This window comes from Populus euphratica, unplaced genomic scaffold, assembly GCF_000495115.2.
Source record: "Populus euphratica unplaced genomic scaffold, PopEup_1.0 scaffold1186.1, whole genome shotgun sequence".
Classification (NCBI taxonomy): Eukaryota; Viridiplantae; Streptophyta; class Magnoliopsida; order Malpighiales; family Salicaceae; genus Populus; species Populus euphratica.
Window position 1 is genome coordinate 42,925 of NW_011501044.1, and position 20,367 is coordinate 63,291.

Here is a 20,367-nt window from a genome sequence, read left to right on the forward strand (position 1 = left end):
TCCTCCAATCAATGGATTTCATTCCAATGCCCAGTGCTGATGTTCTTGGTGTTGTCATTGCTATATCTTCAGTCGCCATCGCTGCAGCTTCTTATTATTATGTTCTCAGCAGAAAACCCAAAGGTGTGGTCTTGCACCTCCTGGTTCATGTTTTTAGGCCATGTTTTGTGCTTGTCATGGATGCTAACGTTGTTTTTTCTTGCTTTCAGGCTGCTTAGACCCTCAGAAATTCAAAGAATTCAAGCTAATTAAGAAGACACAGATTAGCCCTGACACTGCGAGGTTTAGATTTTCTCTTCCAACACCCAAATCAGTGTTGGGTCTTCCTGCTGTATCTTACGTTCTTTGCAGGTTCAAAATGTCCCTGAACCCTGTCATTTTCCATATATATTTTCAATTTGGTGGGAAAATTACGCTGAAAATCCTATACTTCAGTTGTTTTTATGCTTGTCCTTTGTGTTTTTAAACTTTACAGTTTACGTACATGGTAATTGTAAAACAGACTAAACTATAGGATGATTTACGATACAAACTATTAAATGAATAACAAGATTTGGGATGTAAACTATAATTTTAAAAATTAACAATGGTAAATATAAAAATAGCTAAACAATAGGATGATCACCGTAATTTTTTTTTCTAATTAATATTACATGTTTAATTTTGTTGAGCAGGGCAAAGGACCGTGAAGGTCAAGAAATTATAAGATCATATACACCTATCACTCTGGATTCTCAAGTTGGTTACTTTGAACTAGTTGTAAAAGTAAATAGACCCTCCATCCAAATCCAAATCTTTTTAGCTATATATATATAGACACACACAGACACTAATGCTTGATTTGATGCGTGAAATGTTTTCCCCAAGTAGATGTATCCAGAAGGAAAGATGTCACAGCATTTCAGGGAGATGCGTGAAGGGGACTATCTAGCAGTAAAGGGACCTGAGGTGCGTGCATGAATACTCTCATTTTTCTACACCGATTATTTATAATTCATTAGACGTGAAGAAATCTTGAAGAATGTTAACAAATTAATGATCAAGTTCTTAAACAATCTACCAACAAAGATATTAATATTGTAGCAACGATATTATTAATTTGTTTGAACTATTAAACTGATTTTATTTTATTTTTTTGGTTTGTGTTTTTAGGCTTTTAAGATCCCGTTCGATTACAAACCTGGCCAAGTTCGGGCGTTCGGAATGATCGCCGGAGGCAGTGGCATCACCCCAATGTTCCAGGTCCAGGCGTGATGACCATTGAAAAATCTTCAGTAAATTCCTTCTAGGAGTGAAATTTTAGCATTACTGATATGAATTAATTACTGTTGTTTCCTGGATCCAGCTTACCAGAGCCATACTAGAGAACCCAAAAGATAAAACCATCGTGCATCTTATTTATGCCAATACCACGTTTGAAGATATTCTTCTCAAGGTAACTCTTGCGTTTCACTTTGCTTTTGGAAGTACATTACATCTATGCAAAGGAATTAAACTGTTCGCGGATCGGGTGACTGGGTACACCATTTCAACTGAGTTATTTGGATCAATAAAAACAACATCGTTTTTATATAAATCATGTCTAGATCTGGATCAATAAATTTATTAGGTCAACTTCAACTTGCTTTTTTTCTTTTTTTTTTTTAAATTCATTCAGGCCATCTGACCTGTCATGTTAGTAGGTTAACTTGTCAAATTAGAACATATATATATATATATATATAATGAGTTTGAAATGTTGAGATCTTGGATTTTGTGCAGGAAGATCTAGATGATTTCGCTAGCAAATTCCCTGATCGTTTCAAAGTTTATTATGTCCTCAGCCAGGTGAGTGTTCATATAGATTTTCACCTGACAACTATACATTATTATTATTATTATTATCATCATCATCTTGGCGTTGATTGTCATTATACTCTTCCAATATTTTTGGCAGCCTCCTGAAGCATGGACCGGTGGCAGTGGTCATGTATCCAAAGAAATGATTCAAAATCACTGCCCACCTCCTGCCCCTGACATCCGGGTCATTTTTTCTATTTTTAACTATCTCTATTTTTTATATATATTTTTTTATAATAAAATGCTGTCTCCTTGATGAAAACAAATCTTCTAATTGGGCTCCAACTATCAAATATTCTTCAAATTACAGATACTGAGGTGCGGGCCACCGGGCATGAGCGAGGCCGTGGCAGCTCATCTTAATGCACTTGGATACTCATCCTCCATGCAATACGATTTCTTCTGATTTATCATTACGTATTGCCGAATATGTACTTTCTCTAGCTTTCGCGAAGACTTGCAATGCAAATTGGCACCAACTAGGGTTTGTCCCCTGCTAGTTGCCATTTGTCAGCGTAAACCTACCCTCATATATACCATGCTTGTCTGTAAAAAGAAACTTGATTCAAACCCGGCATCGCACGGGCCAATAATCAAATAAAAATTATTTTAGTAAAAATATTGTTATTAATTAACTCGGTGTAATTTATTTTGTAAATTCTCAATAAAAGTCAGATTTTAATTTTAACTGTTTTCGCTTATATATGTATATATAGCCAAACTCAATAAAAATATTGAATTGATATTTAACCGGTAATATGAAAATGACTAGCGTCCAACCAGTAATGCTTGCTAGAATCGGGAGGGAAAAAGGAAGGAGGTTAGAAATAATTTACAACAAAAGCAACAGTGTACAAGTAAGCTGCAGTTGGCTGGATGGAGGGCCAGGCTTGCAAAGTCAACAGTCTTATAATCAATTGATTTAAAGCTTTATAAATGGATCCAAGGAGAAGGAATGGACATCATTCTCCATTCTTCCTTTTCTTTTATAGTATTATCTTCAACTTCGTTAATCTAAATTTGCAATCTGATTTGATTCTGTAAGCCAAAAAAAGTAGAAAAGATAAGGGTGTTGTCTTTCCAATGACAATTACGCGACGTAATATTAAAGAGCTTGAAATTTATATAGTAAATTTTAAATTCGAGTTAAAATATACACATCTTATAAATATTTAAGATAGTTGTGGTTTTACTCGCTCACTTGAACCCATGAAATACACTTTCTAGATAATTAGTGAGATTTCTTAAATCCTAAAAATAAAAAAATATCAGAATAAAAATGACAGAAATTCATTTTAAAATTGTTCTAAGAATATATTTATGTTATGCTCCTAGCTTTATTTCTCTAATTAAACGCATTTATGTCTTCTAATGAAATCCAAGGAAACAATAAATCTTGTCACTACTTACCAAATTGAAAAACAAACACAAACCAAAAGAATCTCTTCGTTTTCTTTTTTCATGGCTTTAATTTCTATTTATAATATATTCTTTTTTAACCCTTTATGCTCTTTCCTTTATTCCTTCTCCTTGGCAATGGTAACAAGTGATTCAATCAAGGAAGGGTACGGGAAAGATGAGAAGAGCAGCAAAGCATAAGGTGGCCCTTGCTTATCTATATATATTTGTTACCAAAACGCTGAATGTGCCATCAAATTAATAGCCTTTATCCAATCAATGGATTTCATGGCAATGCCCAGTGCTGATGTTCTTGGTGTTCTCATTGCTATATTTTCAGTCGCCGCCATCGCTGCAGCTTCTTCTTATTTTTTTCTCGGCAGAAAACCCAAAGGTGTGGTTTTGCACCTGTTGGTTCATGTTTTAGGACATGTTTCATGTTTGTCATGGATGCTAATGTTGTTTTTTCTTGCTCTTAGGCTGCTTAGACCCTCAGAGATTCAAAGAATTCAAGCTAATCAAGAAGACACAGATTAGCCCTAATTCTGCGAGGTTTAGATTTTCTCTTCCTACACCCAAATCAGTGTTGGGTCTTCCTGTTGGAACCCATGTTGTCTGCAGGTTCAAAATGTCCCTTAACTCTGTCATTTTCCATATATGTATTATCAATTTACGATGGATCATCAATTTTTTGGGAAAATTACGCTGAAAATCCTATAGTTTAGTTGTTTTTATATTCATCCTTTGTGTTTTTAAACTCTATAGTTTACATCCTTAGTAATCGTAAAACAGTCTAAACTATAATATTATTTAAGATATAAACTATTATGGGAATACGAAAATTTATGATATAAACTATAATTTTTAAAAACCTGGATAATAAATATGAAATATAAAGTAAGTTAAACTATAAGATGTTCATTGTGATTTTTTCTAATTAATATTACATTTTTTTTTCTTTTTTTTTTTGAGTAGGGGAAAGGACAGTGAAGGTCAAGAAGTTACAAGACCATACACACCTATTACTCTGGATTCTCAAGTTGGTTACTTTGAACTAGTTGTAAAAGTAAATATTCCCTCCATCCAAATCTTTATGTGTGTGTGTGTGTGTGTGTAATACTGGCCGGGTCATTCATCGTCGGTGAAATAGACGAGCAGCCCGGCGTGATTTAAATCGTGAAATGTTTTCTCCAAGTAGATGTATCCAAAAGGAAGGATGTCACACCATTACAGGGAGATGCGTGAAGGAGACTATCTAGCAGTGAAGGGACCTCAGGTGCGTGCATACTCTCATTTTTCTACACCGATTACTTACTATTCATTCGCTATATGTGAAGAAATCTTGAAGAACGTTAACAAATTAATGATTAAGTTCTCAAGCAATTTGCCATAAAAAATATTAATATTGTAACCAACGATATTATTAATTTGTTGGAACCATTAAACTGATTTTTGTGTGTGTGTTTTTATGCTTTTAAGGGCCGGTTCAATTACCAACGCGGCGAAGTTCGGGCGTTAGGAATGATCGCCGGAGGCAGTGGCATCACCCCAATGTTCCAGGTCCGTGCGTGATGACCATTGAAAAATCTTCGGCAAATTCCTTCTTGGAGTGAGATTTTAGTTTTACTGATATGAATTAATTACTGTTGTTTCCTGGATCCAGCTTACCAGAGCCATACTAGAGAACCCAAAAGATAAAACCATCGTGCATCTTATTTATGCCAATACCACGTTTGAAGATATTCTTCTCAAGGTAACTCTTGCATGAATGGATATATATATAAATATATAATGAGTTTGAAATGTTGAAGTTTTGGATTTTGTGCAGGAAGATCTAGATGACTTCGCGAGCAAATTCCCCGATCGTTTCAAAGTTTATTACGTCCTCAGCCGGGTGGGTTTACATATATGGTTTCTCCTCCCTGCTATGGATCCTGCTTGAATCAGGATCCAATATTATTAAATTTTGTTAAAGTAAAAGCCAATATATAATTTATTTATGTATTTAATAACATATATAATTTAAAATAATTAAATACAAAATTAAATATTGATAAAACTTTGAATCCCATATACTATACTAATGTTATAAAATTAAAATATCTTCTATTATACTCTCGTTAAGTTTGATTATACAACTAGATCTAATACTGATGGGATTCGACATTAATGATCTTGCATTCAAAACTATTTTGATTATCCATTCTCTAAATTTTCTCTTTATCATGTAACAAAAATTATTATTATTTTCACCTCACAACTATGTATTATTATTATTATTATTATTATTATTTTCTTGGCATTGATTGTCAATATACTCTTCCAAAATTTTGGCAGCCTCCTGAAGCATGGACCGGTGGTGGTGGTCATGTATCCGAAGAAATGATTCAAAATCACTGCCCGCCTCCTGCCCCTGACATTCGGGTCAATTTTGTTTTTAATTATCTCTATTTTTTATTACATATCATGGGGGAAAAAAGAACCATGGTTTTTTTTTTTATATTTATTTATAGCAAGATTATGGTCTCTTGGATGAAAACAATTTTCTAATTGGGCTACAACTATCATATATCCTTCAAATTACAGATATTGAGGTGCGGACCACCAGGCATGAACAAGGCCATGGCAGCTCATCTTAATGCACTCGGATACACATCCTCCATGCAATATGAGTTCTGATGGATCATTACGTATTTCTGTATATTTATTTTCTCTAGCTTTCTCTAATTATCAAGAAGATATGCAATGCAAATTGGCACCAACTAGGGTTTTATCACCTGTTAATGACCACTTATTTAAGAATTTGTCAGCGTAAACCTATCCTAGTGCTAGATTTTTTTGTAAAATTAGAGCTCTTGGTTTCTATGTTTTGCTAGATATATCCTTCGCATGAACCCATTTTGTAGCACTCATAACTTAACCAGCTAGCCCTTGGGCTTTAAATTAGACTTTTAAATCAATGAAAAATTATAAAATGCAATTCAAAATTGTAGTGCAAATAAGGATGGGATCGGGAAAAGATGGAATGGTGGGGGTAAGAACACACAGTAAAGTAAAAGGCAAGAGTCGGCAGTGGGCCTTGTTGTTGATAAATTGCTTGCATTGCTAACGAAAGAAGTGAAACTATTGAAAGGCGTGAATGATGAATTGGTAGATGTAAAAGATGAATTGGAAGTCATCCGTGCTCTCCTGAAAGATGCAGATTCAAAATCTGAGAAGAAGGCGTCGGGGAGGGCGTGAAAGTTTATTGGTGAACCAAATAAGAAGCTCATCACATTGAAGATATTTCATCAATGATTACATGTTTCATGTGGCAAGACATCCTGATCATCGATGTCGATTCCTAACGTAGAATTTCTTCTTTTATTAAAACATTCAATTCGCGCCGTGATATAGCTTCAGAGATCAAAGATATCAAAACATCACTTTCTAGTCAAAGAGCATCGAGTAGGAGCAGCAACGCAAGAAGAGGATTAATGCATCAGCCTCGGCTGAGTTTTCTTTTCACTGAAGAAGCTGAGCTTGTTGGGATTGAGTCTCCTAGAGATGAATTGATAAGCTACTTAGTAAGTGGAGTTTATCAAAGGATAGTGATCGGAGTTGTTGGTGTGGGAAAAACCACACTGGCCAAGAAAGTACATGACAACCACCGGGTGAAAGAGAACTTCCGATACCATTCTTGGATCACCGTGTCTCAATCATATGATACGAGGGAGCTACTAAGGAATATCCTGAAGAGATTCGATGAAGCGAAGAATGAGCCTTTTCATGATAGAGTTGTTACAATGGACGAGGAGTTGTTGATCAAGGAGATTAGAGAATATTAACGACAAGAACCATTTTTGGTTGTATTTGACGATGCATGGGAAATTGGATTTTGGGGAACACGGAGCATGCGTTGTTAGATCATGATAATGGCAGTAGAATATTGGCTACAACAAGAAATGAGGATGTTGCTAATTTTAGTACAGGATCTTCATTGGTTCATGTCTATCGTATAGAACCTTCAACTCAGAAGGGGGCATGGGATCTCTTCTGCAACAAAGCATTCAGGTTTGAGTTTAAAGGGCAATGTCCAAAAGATCTGGAGGAATTGTCACGCGACATTGTTAGAAGATGTGGAGGATTACCGCCACGAGCAATTGTGACTGTTAGTGGACTTCTAGCTACCAAAGAAAAGACCATTCTTGAATGGAAAAAAGCTCTTAGAGGCCCGATCTGCAATGGTGAGTGACCCATATATTGATAATGTCACTAACATTCTATCTCTCACCTACGGTGATCTGCCTTACCACCCCCAATCTTGTTTCTTATATTTTGGCATGTGTCCTGAGGATTTTCCCATTAAACTTGGAAGAATAATTCAACTATGGGTAGCTGAGGGTTTTGTACAAGAAAAACCAGGAATGACACTAGAGGAGGTTGGAGAAGAATACTTCAATGAACTCATTCGTCGAAGTTTGGTTCAAGTGGATAAAGTTAGTTTGAAAGGAACTCCCAAAACATGTCTTGTTCATGATTTGGTACATGATGTCATTCTTTCCAAGTCAAAGGAGCCGAGTCTCCGCCATGTTTCCAGTAGTTTCTCAACCTTCGAAGGCATAGCGCGACATCTCTCCATAAGCAACAGAGGAAGCAACACTCAAAATATTATCACCAAGTCTCAAACTCGCACTGTTGTAGCTTTTAACGAAGTAAAGCTGCAAGAAGGCCACAATGTCAGTAATATTTACAAAATTTAAGCTTTTGACTACATTAGATTTTGGTAACTGTCCAATAGACCACCTTCCCAAAAAGGTGGGAAATTTGATACATCTAAGAAATTTAAACTTACCAGAGCAGCAAAACTTCCAACATCGATAAGAAAGCTTCATGACCTGGAGTCCTTGGATTTGAGAAATTCTTTCGTGGAGGAGTTGCCAGTTGAGATCAGTACGTTCCCTGAATTGCGACATCTTTTGGCTGATGATAGAAAGACTCGGGCATTGAAGATACATGGCAGCATTAAGCATTTGGAGTTCTTGCAAACGTTGTTTCTAATTAAAGTGGACCGTGATTTAAGCTTGATCAATGATGGCCTACAAGTGTCGACGAAGATGAGGAAATTGGGGATCATCAATTTGAAAAGAGAACATGGAAGGTATCTATGCACTGCATTAGAGAAGATGACTTACCTGCGGTCGCTACTTGCTTTTTCAATCAATCCCAGGAGTGAGATTATTCAAGTCCAATCAATATCTTCTCCTCCTCTTCAGCTGCAAAGTCTCCTAGTTGGATTCCCAAACTACACAATCTGGCTGAACTGAGTTTGAGTTTTACAAACTTGATGGATGATTCCATTAAAGTCCCTCAAGCTCTGCCCAATCTAAATTATCTTGCACTTGCACGGGCATACAACGGAGAGAAGATGCATTTTGAAGGAGGAGGGTTTCAGAAACTCAAGTTTCTCTCTCTTGCAGGCTTGAGCAATCTGAATGAAATGTTAATAAACGAAGGAGCATTGTCACTTCTTAAAAGGCTAGAAATGGGACCCTGCCCAAAACTAAATAAGGTGCCCTCTGCAAATCAAAACTTGAGGTATCTCAAAGATTTATCGTTCGCAGGGATGACAAATGAGTTCACTCATAGATTGTCACGGCAATAATCCGAGATAGTGAGGCACATACCGATTCTCCGATATGATGCTACTTATGATCCCAATGATGAAGGATCTTATGGAGCATTTGGATGAAGAATCAACATGAGCTAACATTTATGAGATTACAGGCATGCTGCATCCCTTTAGAATTTACTTCTTTAAAACGGTACCAAGTTAATTAATAATATTAGCATAACTTTTGATATTTCTACATGTATGTTGTTGCTTGGATATGTACATGTTGCACGGACTTCAGACTGTCAATCAACCTTAGAGTAATGCAAAGTCAGCCCTGCTAAAAACTTGGCGAGAAGGTATAGTCAGCATCAGCTGGATGGAACACGGCAGATGTGTCTTTTTAATGTTTCAGGGGAGACTAGTTCTTCTCTTCAGTAAAACCTTTTTCGAGTTTGTAATTTGGTTAATCTGTTTCAAGTGGTAAGAACACTGGCATGTAGAATTCATGAAATGTCTGTCCATGCATGTGTTGTTACCAACCATTGAATATGATAGGATCATCTAGTAATGTGCTCGGAAAAATATGTGAGCTCTTCATGAATCTAATACAATAGAACTTAAGAGAATTAATTAATGTCATTTCTTTTTTGTTAATCCAAGAATTTTATGGATGGTGTATGATGATCTATGCAAATCTTGGGCTGTCAAGCATTTGAAGCGAGATGATTTTATGATCCAATAAACTTTGAAACGACAACTTTTACGAAGAGCAACGATGTTAATGATAAATGTCTGGCCAAAATTCTGGCGCTGTGGTTGTACCTATTCAATCTGAATGGCTACCACAATCCATCCATACCATTCCAAATTTTCATTCTCTTCATGACTCCAATCCATTTGTTGACAAACTTTAATGCAAAACTGAATATAATTAATAAGAGAGTGAACGGTTTATAATGCTTTGCAATCTTAGTCAATGATTTCTCCTTCTTCAACCCTATAAACTTCGTCAACAAGATCACATTTTCCCATGACAAAACCATTCCCTGGCTCCACTTGAGCATCATGTTCGTCGCCATCATCTCTATCACCAAAATCCTCAGCTATTGTATTGTTCGGAACTTCGGAGTCTTCTTTGCCAACAAGTGAAGGTTTTTCTTCCAGTGGCTCATCCTTGCAACCATCTTCTTTAACCGCTACCAAAGGAAACTTCAAAGGCTTATCTGACCAATCCTTGAAGAAAGAGTTCACCACCATGAACCTAAAAACCTGCAACAACCGGTGCTTATCCCTCTTTATATCTGCACAAAGAAGCTTCTCCAACAGCGTTGGCTTCCTATCCTCGTTTTCTAATCCAAGCTGCATGTCGGACCGACCTTTTCTCTTGTATCTTCCTCTTCTATCATGCTTGTTCCAGAATCTCCCCTTCTTAGTCATGGACCTTCTGTTATCTTCCCTTCCATGCTCTTGTTTCTCTGAATCTAACAGATGGTGTGGTGGTATTTCTGCAGCTTCAACTCCTAGCTTCTCTGAATCTAACAGATAGCTTAGTGGTGTTTCTGCAACTTCAACTCCTAACTTCTCTGAATCTAACATGTATTCTGGTGGTATTTCAGCAACTTCAACTCCTAGCTCAGCCTGCTTTGCCAAAATCTCCTTGAGTTGCTGCATGAAACATTTCCAAGAAATTACCAAATGCTGAAGCATGTTGTAGTTCAAGAATTTTCAATAGTTCCTTGATATAGATTTGCATCACCTTATGAAAACCAACCAATCCTTTCATAATATAAATGAAATGCATACTTTTGATAAGCATATTGTGAAATTTTCCCAATTATTACTGGCATTAAGTAGATTTTTAATCCAAATAACTATAGAAAGGCCATTCTTCCTCTCTTTCACCCCTATTATAAAATGAGATTTCTTGTGATGAATGATATAATCATCCGTTTAAACACCAGTTTCTGTGCATTGCAAATATGGGCACCCCAGATGTTATGATCAACAGTATAACCAAGTGACAGCCTTAGTTTTCTCCTAACCACTCCAATCTAACTCTTCACACCAACTTATCATCAAATTTTCTTGGCAGAGCATTTAGCACCTACATGACAGTAAAAGATCACTTTCCATGAGAACGTAGGCTAGACTATAGACTTCATTTATTGTTCTACATGACAGATAGACATCCAAACATTTCAAAAATACTAATTACCAAAACCAATAGGTGAGAGAAAATTCTGTATAAGGCTATAATTTGGGACAGGATAGAAACCTATGCTGTGGAATAAAATGTAACATGGCAGAATGCCATTTTTCACTGACATATATGCTTAGCCAGAGAAACATGATCGTCCATTTAGAAGAACATATTAAACAAACAAGATCTTGTCAAGTGGCACTGGTGTTGAAAGCATGAGATAAAGGTCTTCTCTTCAAGGTTATGAGCCAAATATACAACACAATAGAAACAATGAAAAATAGAGTACCTTGCGACGAAAGTTGGCCTCTTTATCAATGACCCCAGAGTCTATTAGCTTTTCAGTCTGCTTCTGCAAGTGTCAAGTTCATGATCAACTCAATTATGTAAGATAATAATTAAATTAATGCAGCAGAATGATACAGAACATGATCGAACCTTCTCTATGTTGGTTTTTGTTGGGAAGTGCTTCCTACGTGATTCACGCCATTGTTTGATTTCTTGTTCCGTGTATATATGAGTTCTGCTAGGTTTACAAATGTACAGAGTTGAACGAACAAACAAAAAAATTCCGTGCAGAAATTGGTGTTGCAAAAGTGGATATTGAGCAAGCGAAAGAGGCATATAATACATCATAAGAATGATCTGCAGTACATAATCTTGGGGTGAACTAAGCGACTTCAGAGAAAAGGCATAAATGGAAAATGCAGTTTTTACTTTTTTATTTGACAGAATGCTGTAACTATTTATTACAATTGTCCAAACAAGCTAGAGCAAAGATAGTCCAATTTCATATTTCAAGTCACCCTGCAATCAATTTGAGTGTGACCTCTTGAACAGAGGAGGCCACACAAGCAGCCTACTCTAAATCAACACCCCACCCACCTGCTAGCTTGAATCACAATATGAGATCAGCCAAACATAACTCTTTCTCAAATTGATCAGTAATGTTTAAGGGATAGATCAGCAAAATTACCTTTTCTGTTCCGTAGCTTGGTTTGAAGGATCAGAGCGACCAAATTTAGCTGCCCTCTCATTGCCTTTCCCTATTACATTTTTAGAGCACAAAGGTTAAACCAACTATCTCCATCAAGACACACAAGGAAGAGGTAATCTTGTAGCAAGGTCTACGATCACAAACCTTTTCCACCATGTTTATTAGAAAACCCAAGCTTTCTCTTTCCATTATCCATGCGATGGAACTCGGATTTCTGATGCCTACAGAAAATGAATTTCAGATGGTTATGAGACACTGCATATAGTAGGAGAAGTACTTAGAACAAAATTTCCAACACACACCCTGATTGTGATTGCTCTCTTTGTGGATTATTTTTGAAGTTTTTGCCAGAAAAGATTCCTCGTTTGGGATATGGAGTACTACCCTGGCCATTTTTAGCAGGATTACCCTACATCAAGAACAGAACACTTAACTTCACCATCTTGGAAAGTAATTGTTTGGGAATGCACAATAAGGTAAAAAAAAAGAAGAAGAAGAAAAAGCATGGACAAAACCATAAAAAGATTTGGAAGAAGATGCCATATACAAGAAAAGCCAAACAATTAAATTGCAAGGCAGTTGACCTCAAATAATAAGGTAGTGAAGCAACTTAGAAAACATGCGGCTACATGAGTGATAGTATACTAAAGCATGGAAAACGTATAAAAAAAACTATGACTATTGGATTGCATAAATCACATGAGCTCAGAAAGAAATCATCCAAGTTAAAAACAACAAGTACACAACAATGGCGGCTTTTAATCACAGCTGAAATGTAGTTACCTGCCACCTATTGTAAGCAGAGGGTTGCAAGTTCTGACTTTGCTGAGATGTAAATGGGTTCCCTTGCACTTGCTGAGTTGCAGCTGGCAAAGGCTTTGGTCCATTTGCAGCCATTGGAGGCATTGCAAATTTCTCACTTTGTTGTGATGCTGGCGAGATCCCTTCCACTTGCTGAGTTGCAACATGCAATGGATTTGACCCATTTGTACCCACCGCAGGCATTACGAAGTTCTGATTTTTCTGTGTTGCAGACAAGTTCCCTTGCATTTGCTGATTTTCAAAAGAGAATTGTTTCGATCCATTTGCACCGGTTGTCGGCATTACAAAATTTGGCTGGTTTGGCTTAACTTGTTGATTTACGAAAAAGTTTGGACTTTGAGCACCTACCACTTGGTGACTACTTGAAGGGACATTAAAGGAACCAACTTGAGAAGTCATTGGCATTTGCATAGGCATAACAGGGTTCATCATATTCTGCATTGGATTTTGCAACAAACCCATATTTTGATTGATTTGTTGAGGCAAATTGGAGAAACCAGGACCAAACAGCTCTCCTTGCAATTGATTTACTTGATTCATCAACATCTTTAAAGCATTCAACTTGTTGACCTGATTTTGTAACTGAAGGATAGCCAGATCATTAGGTCCACTCACTAAACCATGTTGTTGATTGATTAAAGGTGGCATATTAGGCATGGCTTGTCCATTTCTTAAAGGGGTATTTGAATGATTAAAAGGAGTTGGGATTTGAGGATTGACTAAACCCAGCTGAGGTTGCATTGAATTTGTTAAAGAAGGATTTGCTGAAAATCCCTGATAAATCCAACAAACAAGAAAGAAAAAACCAAAAACAGTTCAAAATTAGAACAAAGAAAAACCCTTTAACATACAAAATTATCAGAGACAGTGAGTGCGATAGAGGAAGGGTGGAGTACCTGTTGATTATAAGGAGTAGTGTTGCCCTTTTGTTTGTGGTGTCTAGGACGACGGGAATTGAAGAAAGGTTCCATCTTTAAGCATCAAGACTGCTACTTTACACAATGCGGTAAGCAAGAAGACAGGGTATTAGGGTTTAGGCTTTAACAGAAGGATGGTGGGCTTATGTTTCCAGGGTACCACCTATTTTTTGTCTTATAGACAAAAGGCATAACTACAAATTAGTCCTAAATTCAGTATTGTTTTTATCACGGACCAGTCCCCAATCTTTAAAGGTTATTAATGTTTCCCACATCTTCATAAATCATGAAACATTTATAATGATGACCCTTGTGGGCCTCATTTTGAGCTATCTTTCATACTATAGGGACTAGATAAATTCATGTCAATAAATTAATTAACTCTTAAAATTACCTTGTACTCAATCTTAACGAACTAGACTTAACAAACAGACACAACTTGTCAAACGACACAACATCCACAAGAATGTCCACCGCGACCACCAGTTTTTTCGAACCAGCCTCCGTGACCAGCAGTGGCCGTCCAGTCCTCCACCAAGCCGAAGTAGAATGCCACCTCCTCTCATCTGTAGACCTTGAAACCGAACCCACCACCACTGCGACAACCACCATCAATTCTCTTGACTTCCCTGCATTTAAATCAGGCCTTGGAATCCTCACCACACACCGCCTCCTTTGGCTTCCTTCTAATGCCACGACAGACAGTTCAAGTCCAATATCAATCCCTTTGAGTTCTGTAACTCATATATTTTCACCAAAAAAGTCGATCAAGTCAATGTTTCACTCACCCCGGATCCGGTTTCAAGTTTCTATGCATTCAAGGAGTGTTGTGGTGACTTTAGTGATTAGAGGGAAGGGAGATATTGATGGGTTTTTGACAAAGTTTTGGGATTGTTGGAGAGGAAGGGCTTGGGAGATTGGTAATGATAGTGGCGGTGGGTCAATTTCGGGGTCTGTTCCGGCTTCTGGGTCGGTTTCGGGTGGTGGGTTATACTCGAGTGATGGGTCAGTGAGGCTGGTGGGTGTGTCTGGGATATTGAGGAAAGAGCAGGAGATGTGGGAAAGTACTGATAAGAGCTTGCAAGAGGCTTTTCATGACTTGAATGCTCTTATGGTAATAGTTGTTTTCGAAAGTTTATTGCTTATGAAAGATGCTTACTTTTAATTGTAGTTATTAAGTTGTCTGATTATAGATTAATGGATTAGTATTTTATAATTGCTTGATATAAACAATGTGTACATGGGGCTTTTGTATGCTGAGGATGAACTTGAATTCTTTCATAGTTGTTTCATGTTTGTCTTCTGTTGTTTCCAAGAATAGCTTGTAGGAAATGTTTTGTTGTAATTATTAGGTTATCTAGGAATAGATTAATGGAAAATAACTCTACTATAAGGATATGCTCTTGCATCTGTTAGATTATGTAAGAAATGAAAGTGATACTTTTGGTTTTGACTGGTGTCTATTTTGTTAAGCCAAATTGATATTGCTTCATCACTCTTTTTTATTTTTATTTTTTCCTTATTCATAAGGTTAATAGCTTGTGGGAGATGTGTAGTGTTTTTTAATCTGGCTATTTAGCAATAACGTAACGAATTAGCTGAAGTACCTTGACTTGAGCTATTATGCACATGGGTTGTTGCATTGCCTATATTATGTGAGAAGTGAATTAACTGAATGTTTGGCTTTGTAACAGGATTGCAATGGTTAGGTTTTGCCTTGTGTATAATGTGTTGAGTTAAATTGTTATTGTTTTGTCACTCTGGTTTTGGCTGCTGCTTAATGATCAGTGGTGTTTAAAATCTACAGAGAAAGGCCAAAGAAATGGTCATCCTAGCAGAGAAGATGAGGCAGAAGCTTTTGTCTGGATCGAGCTCTCAAAGTAGTTCTGGGAATGATGAGGAAATGGGTTCCAAAGAAGAGATGCAAGATTGGCTGTTGAGTGTTGGTATCGTATCCCCAGTAACAAAAGAATCTGCAGGTGCCATGTATCATCAACAACTGTCCCGTCAGGTCTGTTTCATTTGCCACCGGTTTCGTTGACTCTGTATGTGTTTCTCTTGGCTTGTGGCTTAATCCATTGATAAGAGAAATTTAGATGGATCTTATATTTCTCATGTTAAATATATCCTGTTTTACTCAATTTTCTTCCCTTAAAGAAGAAATCTCAATTTTTCTTTGTTGTTAATTAGTTGGCAGATTTTGTCAGAATTCCCCTAGAGAAAGCTGGAGGAATGATCAATCTTATAGATATCTATTGCCTCTTCAATCGTGCTCGGGGCACAGGTTTGTTTGTTGTTACTTCAGTCAATAACTTTTAGCAGCTCTCACTGATGCTAATAGACCCCTTACTTTATTTATTTATTTTTGTAAATGTTCTATGTAGAATTGATCTCACCTGAGGATTTGTTGCAAGCATGTTCTCTTTGGGAGAAGTTTGATGTGTATGTATGATACTATCTTCAACTAATATGACACTATGGTTGTTTGTTTTGAGATCAAAAGGATGGAGACTAATTAATTTCTATGCTCATGTATCATTAGATAATCTTTGTGACTTTCAAGTCATTTATAAGATTGTACTTTGTTTCACAGTCCGGTAATGCTTCGGAAATTTGATAGTGGAGTGAAGGTCATCCAGAATAAGTCCCATAGTGATGAAGAGGTGATCTCTTTTACGTTCATATTAAATAATCATATAGCAATTATGCTTTAATGTAATATATGTATTTGGAGTGGAATTAACAGGATGAACTTGAGGCTCATTTTGCAGTTGCATTTGTTACTTTTTTAGTCACTTGTCCTGTATATTGTTTGGAAATGTATGGAATTTGCAAAAGTTGTGTAAACTGAATATGATTGTTAGCTAATTCATATCATAAGACTTGCTAACAAAGAGGTGCTGAGAGCCAAAAGTGTTTGTAAGGGGGATATCTAAAGGGAATATAAATTGGAATGAACAAAATTATGTCCAGATTGGTTTAATGATTTCTAGACTGTCATAGCAGTCCTTTATTAGAATGTGCTGAAATTTCTAAATAAGAAGTACTTCATAGTCCATCACCATGTGTAACTATTCTGGTCAATTTTAGGTTTTTGCAAGAATCAAAAACCTTGTATCAAAGCCTGAAGCCCTGCAGTCTGGAATAACTGCTAGTGATGCTGCCATGACATTGGGTATTGCTCCAGCTATGGCCAAGGAGCATCTTCTAACTGCTGAGAGCAAAGGTGCATTTCTTTGTAATTTTCTTCCAAAGAATTTGGTAATAGAGTTGAGTTTAAGATAATATGGTTGATTTTTAACTTCATCATTGAAAATTATTGGCAGGATTGCTATGCAGGGATATAAGCCCTGATGGATTTCGCTTTTTCATTAACCTCTTTCCTGAAATCAATTCTGATGATATTCACATGTAAGCTGACAATTCAGAACAAATTTGGTTGTATTTTATATATATTATTTATGACTAATGATTGGGCACACGAGGAGAATCTCTCAAAACCCATGCCCTCCCCCTTGCCCTTCTCCTGAATCCTTTCTACAAAGTCAAAAGCAACAAAACATCCTCCTATCTAACTAGGTCATTAACTCTAGCCTTTCCTTTTGGACCCTGGATGCTTTTACCTCTCCATTTCTTAGATATATGGACCTTTGATGGCTACAGCTGCTGTTTTGAATTCCTTCAAGGATGAATAGTGGAGGTCCATACCTTGTGTTTTCCTCTATGAGTTTTTTATGGAAACCTGTACAAACAAAACCTTCTTGTCCTCATGTATCATTCGATTTAGTTGAAATCACTCATTTAATACTGTATCACCTCGTGTGCTTTACAGGGTGAAGGATCATGGGATTTATTCTCTGTGGATAAAAAGTTGTTAGCTGTTTCTGCTCAGAAATTTGAAACCAGTACACAGCATGACAATGTAAGATTGGGTTTTCAAAACTCATCATGTACTTGATTTTTAGTTTGTATTCTCGTATTCTAAGCCATTCATCCTCATGTTTCTTCTGTTGGTTCTAACATGGCAGTTTCTATTAATGCAGAGAATATTTTTTTTTTCCATTTCACTCAATCAGCCATCAAATGCCAATCAAACCTTGATAGGCCAGGATTTAAGGTGGCATCGCAAGGTACCTGCTGCAGCACCGAGACATGGTTTCTAACACACGATCAGGTCAACCTAAATCAAACAAATGAATGACAACTTTGTTGGTTTTACTTTTGGAGATGATACTCTTAATTTCTGGGACAGTAAATACAAGGAAATACAATATTTTGTAATTCAATATCTTGTGTAAGAGTGGTCTTTGTAATTTATGGATCAAGTAAATACATAACTGCAAGGAGCATCATGCTTTATTCATCTATCCAATTTAGGACTGTCCTGAGAGAAATTAGGATTTGGTGTTTTTGCGAGTAATGACTCCAAGAAACTATTTTTTTCTTTAATTCCTAAGATTTGATTTCAATTGTAAAAATCAACTTGATTTTAAAAAAGCCCTCATGATTTTTTCATTCGAGCATGTATATTTATTATTTGCCTCATGCTTAAATTGAGGTTTTAAAAATAAAATCATGTGCTTGTGTAATGAAATTTTATATGTGTCTATATCTTTAATAAACTCTACATTAATTTCTAAAATATTTGTAGGGTCTCTCATTGGATCTTACTCATGATCATCTTGCTTTCTCTTTTTTGCATTGATGATATGCATTTTTCAAAATAAAAATTATAGAAATTAGCTTCTCACAATATTTTATCCTAGTTACATTATAGGTTAGAGGGTAGTGAAGTTGAGGCGGTATCCTAATTTTATTTTTTATTCTTAATTAAACAAGGATGAAGCTGGATATTGCTTTGAGAAGGACATGGATGCAATCTTCTTTTGACCAACCAGCATCTCAAAATATTTTCCCTCCACGGCTTGAGTGTAGATTTCATCCTCGACTTTCTCTGTACTCAAAGAGAGCAATCTAAAAATCTTCGTTGGGCCTATTCTGCAATGGCTGGAACTTTCAGCCTGATAGCGATACCGACCCCGACCCAGGTTTGTCCGATCTTGTCCCGTCACTCTCTTCTGTGTGATAGATGGAATGATACTGACAAAGCCAGCTCTTGCTCAGCCATCCACTACCCTTCTATCGTTATAACTCTAATTCTTCACTAGCCGATCGAATAAGGTCCCTTCAACTGATTGTAACAGTAGGTGCCTATCCATAAGAAGTGGAAAACTATGTCGTTAAGACCCCATTACGGAAGTCCCGATCAAACAACTGAGTCCTTGTGATAGTTCATGAGGGATGGAAAAATGTTGTTAAACCTCAGAAATTCACGACGGAAAAGGGAAGGAATTGCGAGGAAAGTTGAAATGAGAAAGTTGCCTTGGAAAGAATATTGAAAGTATTACGTACAGTGATTTTAGCATTCTTGCATCAGTTTGAGCTGTTTGTACTCACCATTGATCAGCATCCAAAAGGAAAGTTATTCTGCCTTGGGAATTAAGCATGAATCAAAGAGAAATCAATGAAAGTATTGCGCACGTGAATTTTGGACATGTATGTCTTTATTGGCGGGCTATTAACCTTTTATGACGTTAAAGAGGGAACTATTGAAAAGAAGCAAGGAGTGGTGCTTGACTAGCAACAGTGCTGAAAACGCAAAGAACTAAATAACATGTGGCTGGGTCAACTGAGAGAGGGTATTGCTTGGTGCTGGCGTATTTGAAGGAGAGTGCTGCACCAGGAGATGGTGCTCTTCCGTCGTTGACCAGACAGTCATCCACGGCAATGCGCTTGAATATTGAAGGATGGCAGAACTGAATTCTTTACAGGTGATCAGATGGATATTAATTAGCAATGGGTACTTGTGAATTGTGTTTGTGATATCCTCTAAAATTCGTGATATTGATCACTGCACCTAAACAGACAGCTACCATTATCGTCTCAAATTCAAACTCAAGGGAGTTAATGCATCAATTCATATATAGAAGCATTTTCCATGAGACTGTTTGTTCATGTGATTTGTTTTTTTAAAAAAAAAAATTGATTTTTATATTCTTTAAAATATATTTTATATAGTTTTAGATTGTTTTGATATTTGACATAAAAAATAAATTTTAAAAAATAAAAAATATTTATTATATCAAAATATTTCAAAGCAAAAATCACTTTAAAAATGTGAAATTTATATAAAACCCAGTCAAAAAAAGAAGAAAGGTAAAAAGAAGAAAGAAGTCGTGTGAATTCTATTTGCTGTAACGGATGTGGTTGTCTCTCAGTTTGGTGCATGGAGGCAGGAACTGATGCTTCGTTGCATTACCCCCTTGATTATGATAGGTTAGGCTTGCACCAAGGATATGATTTCATTCCTTAACCATTTTTGCTGTTCTTTTCTTCATACTCTATATATATATAAAAGGATGGAGGCATGTTAAAAGTTTGGATGTGATATAACCCAGTTAAGATTTTATTAATATTTTTTTTGTTAGTTTTATGTAAATAAAATTTATAATTCTTAATTGATTAATTAAAAAATTCTAAAAATTGCATGGAGTTTTGTAATATAATGCTTTAACTGGAGTTAAAATTTTATAATTTT

The 20,367-nt window shown here is 36.4% G+C and overlaps 3 protein-coding genes across 6 annotated transcripts; 2 read left to right on the forward strand and 1 right to left on the reverse strand.

Annotated features, from left to right (window-relative positions):
• On the forward strand, window positions 1-6,100 carry LOC105117142 (NADH--cytochrome b5 reductase 1-like). Of its 3 annotated transcripts, none has more exons than XM_011014708.1 (9): window positions 1-123; window positions 3,717-3,858; window positions 4,213-4,303; window positions 4,436-4,513; window positions 4,717-4,797; window positions 4,901-4,990; window positions 5,066-5,131; window positions 5,575-5,661; window positions 5,824-6,100. In XM_011014708.1, the coding sequence occupies exons 1-9, from the start codon at window positions 12-14 to the stop codon at window positions 5,914-5,916; spliced, it is 840 nt and encodes a 279-aa protein (XP_011013010.1). In that variant the 5' UTR covers window positions 1-11; the 3' UTR covers window positions 5,917-6,100. The 3 variants fall into 3 exon arrangements, with proteins under 3 accessions (XP_011013010.1, XP_011013009.1, XP_011013008.1); XM_011014707.1 differs by lacking the exons at window positions 3,717-3,858; window positions 4,213-4,303; window positions 4,436-4,513; ... (3 more) ...; window positions 5,575-5,661; window positions 5,824-6,100 and adding exons at window positions 210-351; window positions 675-765; window positions 871-948; ... (3 more) ...; window positions 1,937-2,023; window positions 2,150-2,406; XM_011014706.1 differs by lacking the exon at window positions 1-123 and adding an exon at window positions 3,373-3,631 and having other exon boundaries at window positions 5,824-6,083.
• Window positions 6,101-9,591: 3,491 nt separating this feature from the next.
• Window positions 9,592-13,936, reverse strand: LOC105117143 (uncharacterized). The gene is made up of 8 exons (XM_011014709.1): window positions 13,749-13,936; window positions 12,814-13,626; window positions 12,333-12,439; window positions 12,175-12,251; window positions 12,010-12,079; window positions 11,472-11,556; window positions 11,323-11,385; window positions 9,592-10,498 (listed from the first exon to the last, which is right to left on the reverse strand). The coding sequence occupies exons 1-8, from the start codon at window positions 13,821-13,823 to the stop codon at window positions 9,803-9,805; spliced, it is 1,986 nt and encodes a 661-aa protein (XP_011013011.1). The 5' UTR covers window positions 13,824-13,936; the 3' UTR covers window positions 9,592-9,802.
• A 225-nt stretch (window positions 13,937-14,161) lies between these two features.
• Window positions 14,162-18,183, forward strand: LOC105117144 (vacuolar protein sorting-associated protein 36-like). Of its 2 annotated transcripts, none has more exons than XM_011014711.1 (9): window positions 14,162-14,883; window positions 15,577-15,780; window positions 15,960-16,053; window positions 16,154-16,211; window positions 16,363-16,432; window positions 16,860-16,995; window positions 17,096-17,180; window positions 17,602-17,691; window positions 17,798-18,183. In XM_011014711.1, exons 1-8 carry the CDS (start codon window positions 14,236-14,238, stop codon window positions 17,645-17,647), a joined length of 1,341 nt encoding a protein of 446 aa, XP_011013013.1. In that variant the 5' UTR covers window positions 14,162-14,235; the 3' UTR covers window positions 17,648-17,691; window positions 17,798-18,183. The 2 variants fall into 2 exon arrangements, with proteins under 2 accessions (XP_011013013.1, XP_011013012.1); XM_011014710.1 differs by having other exon boundaries at window positions 17,813-18,183.
• Window positions 18,184-20,367: the final 2,184 nt, after the last annotated feature.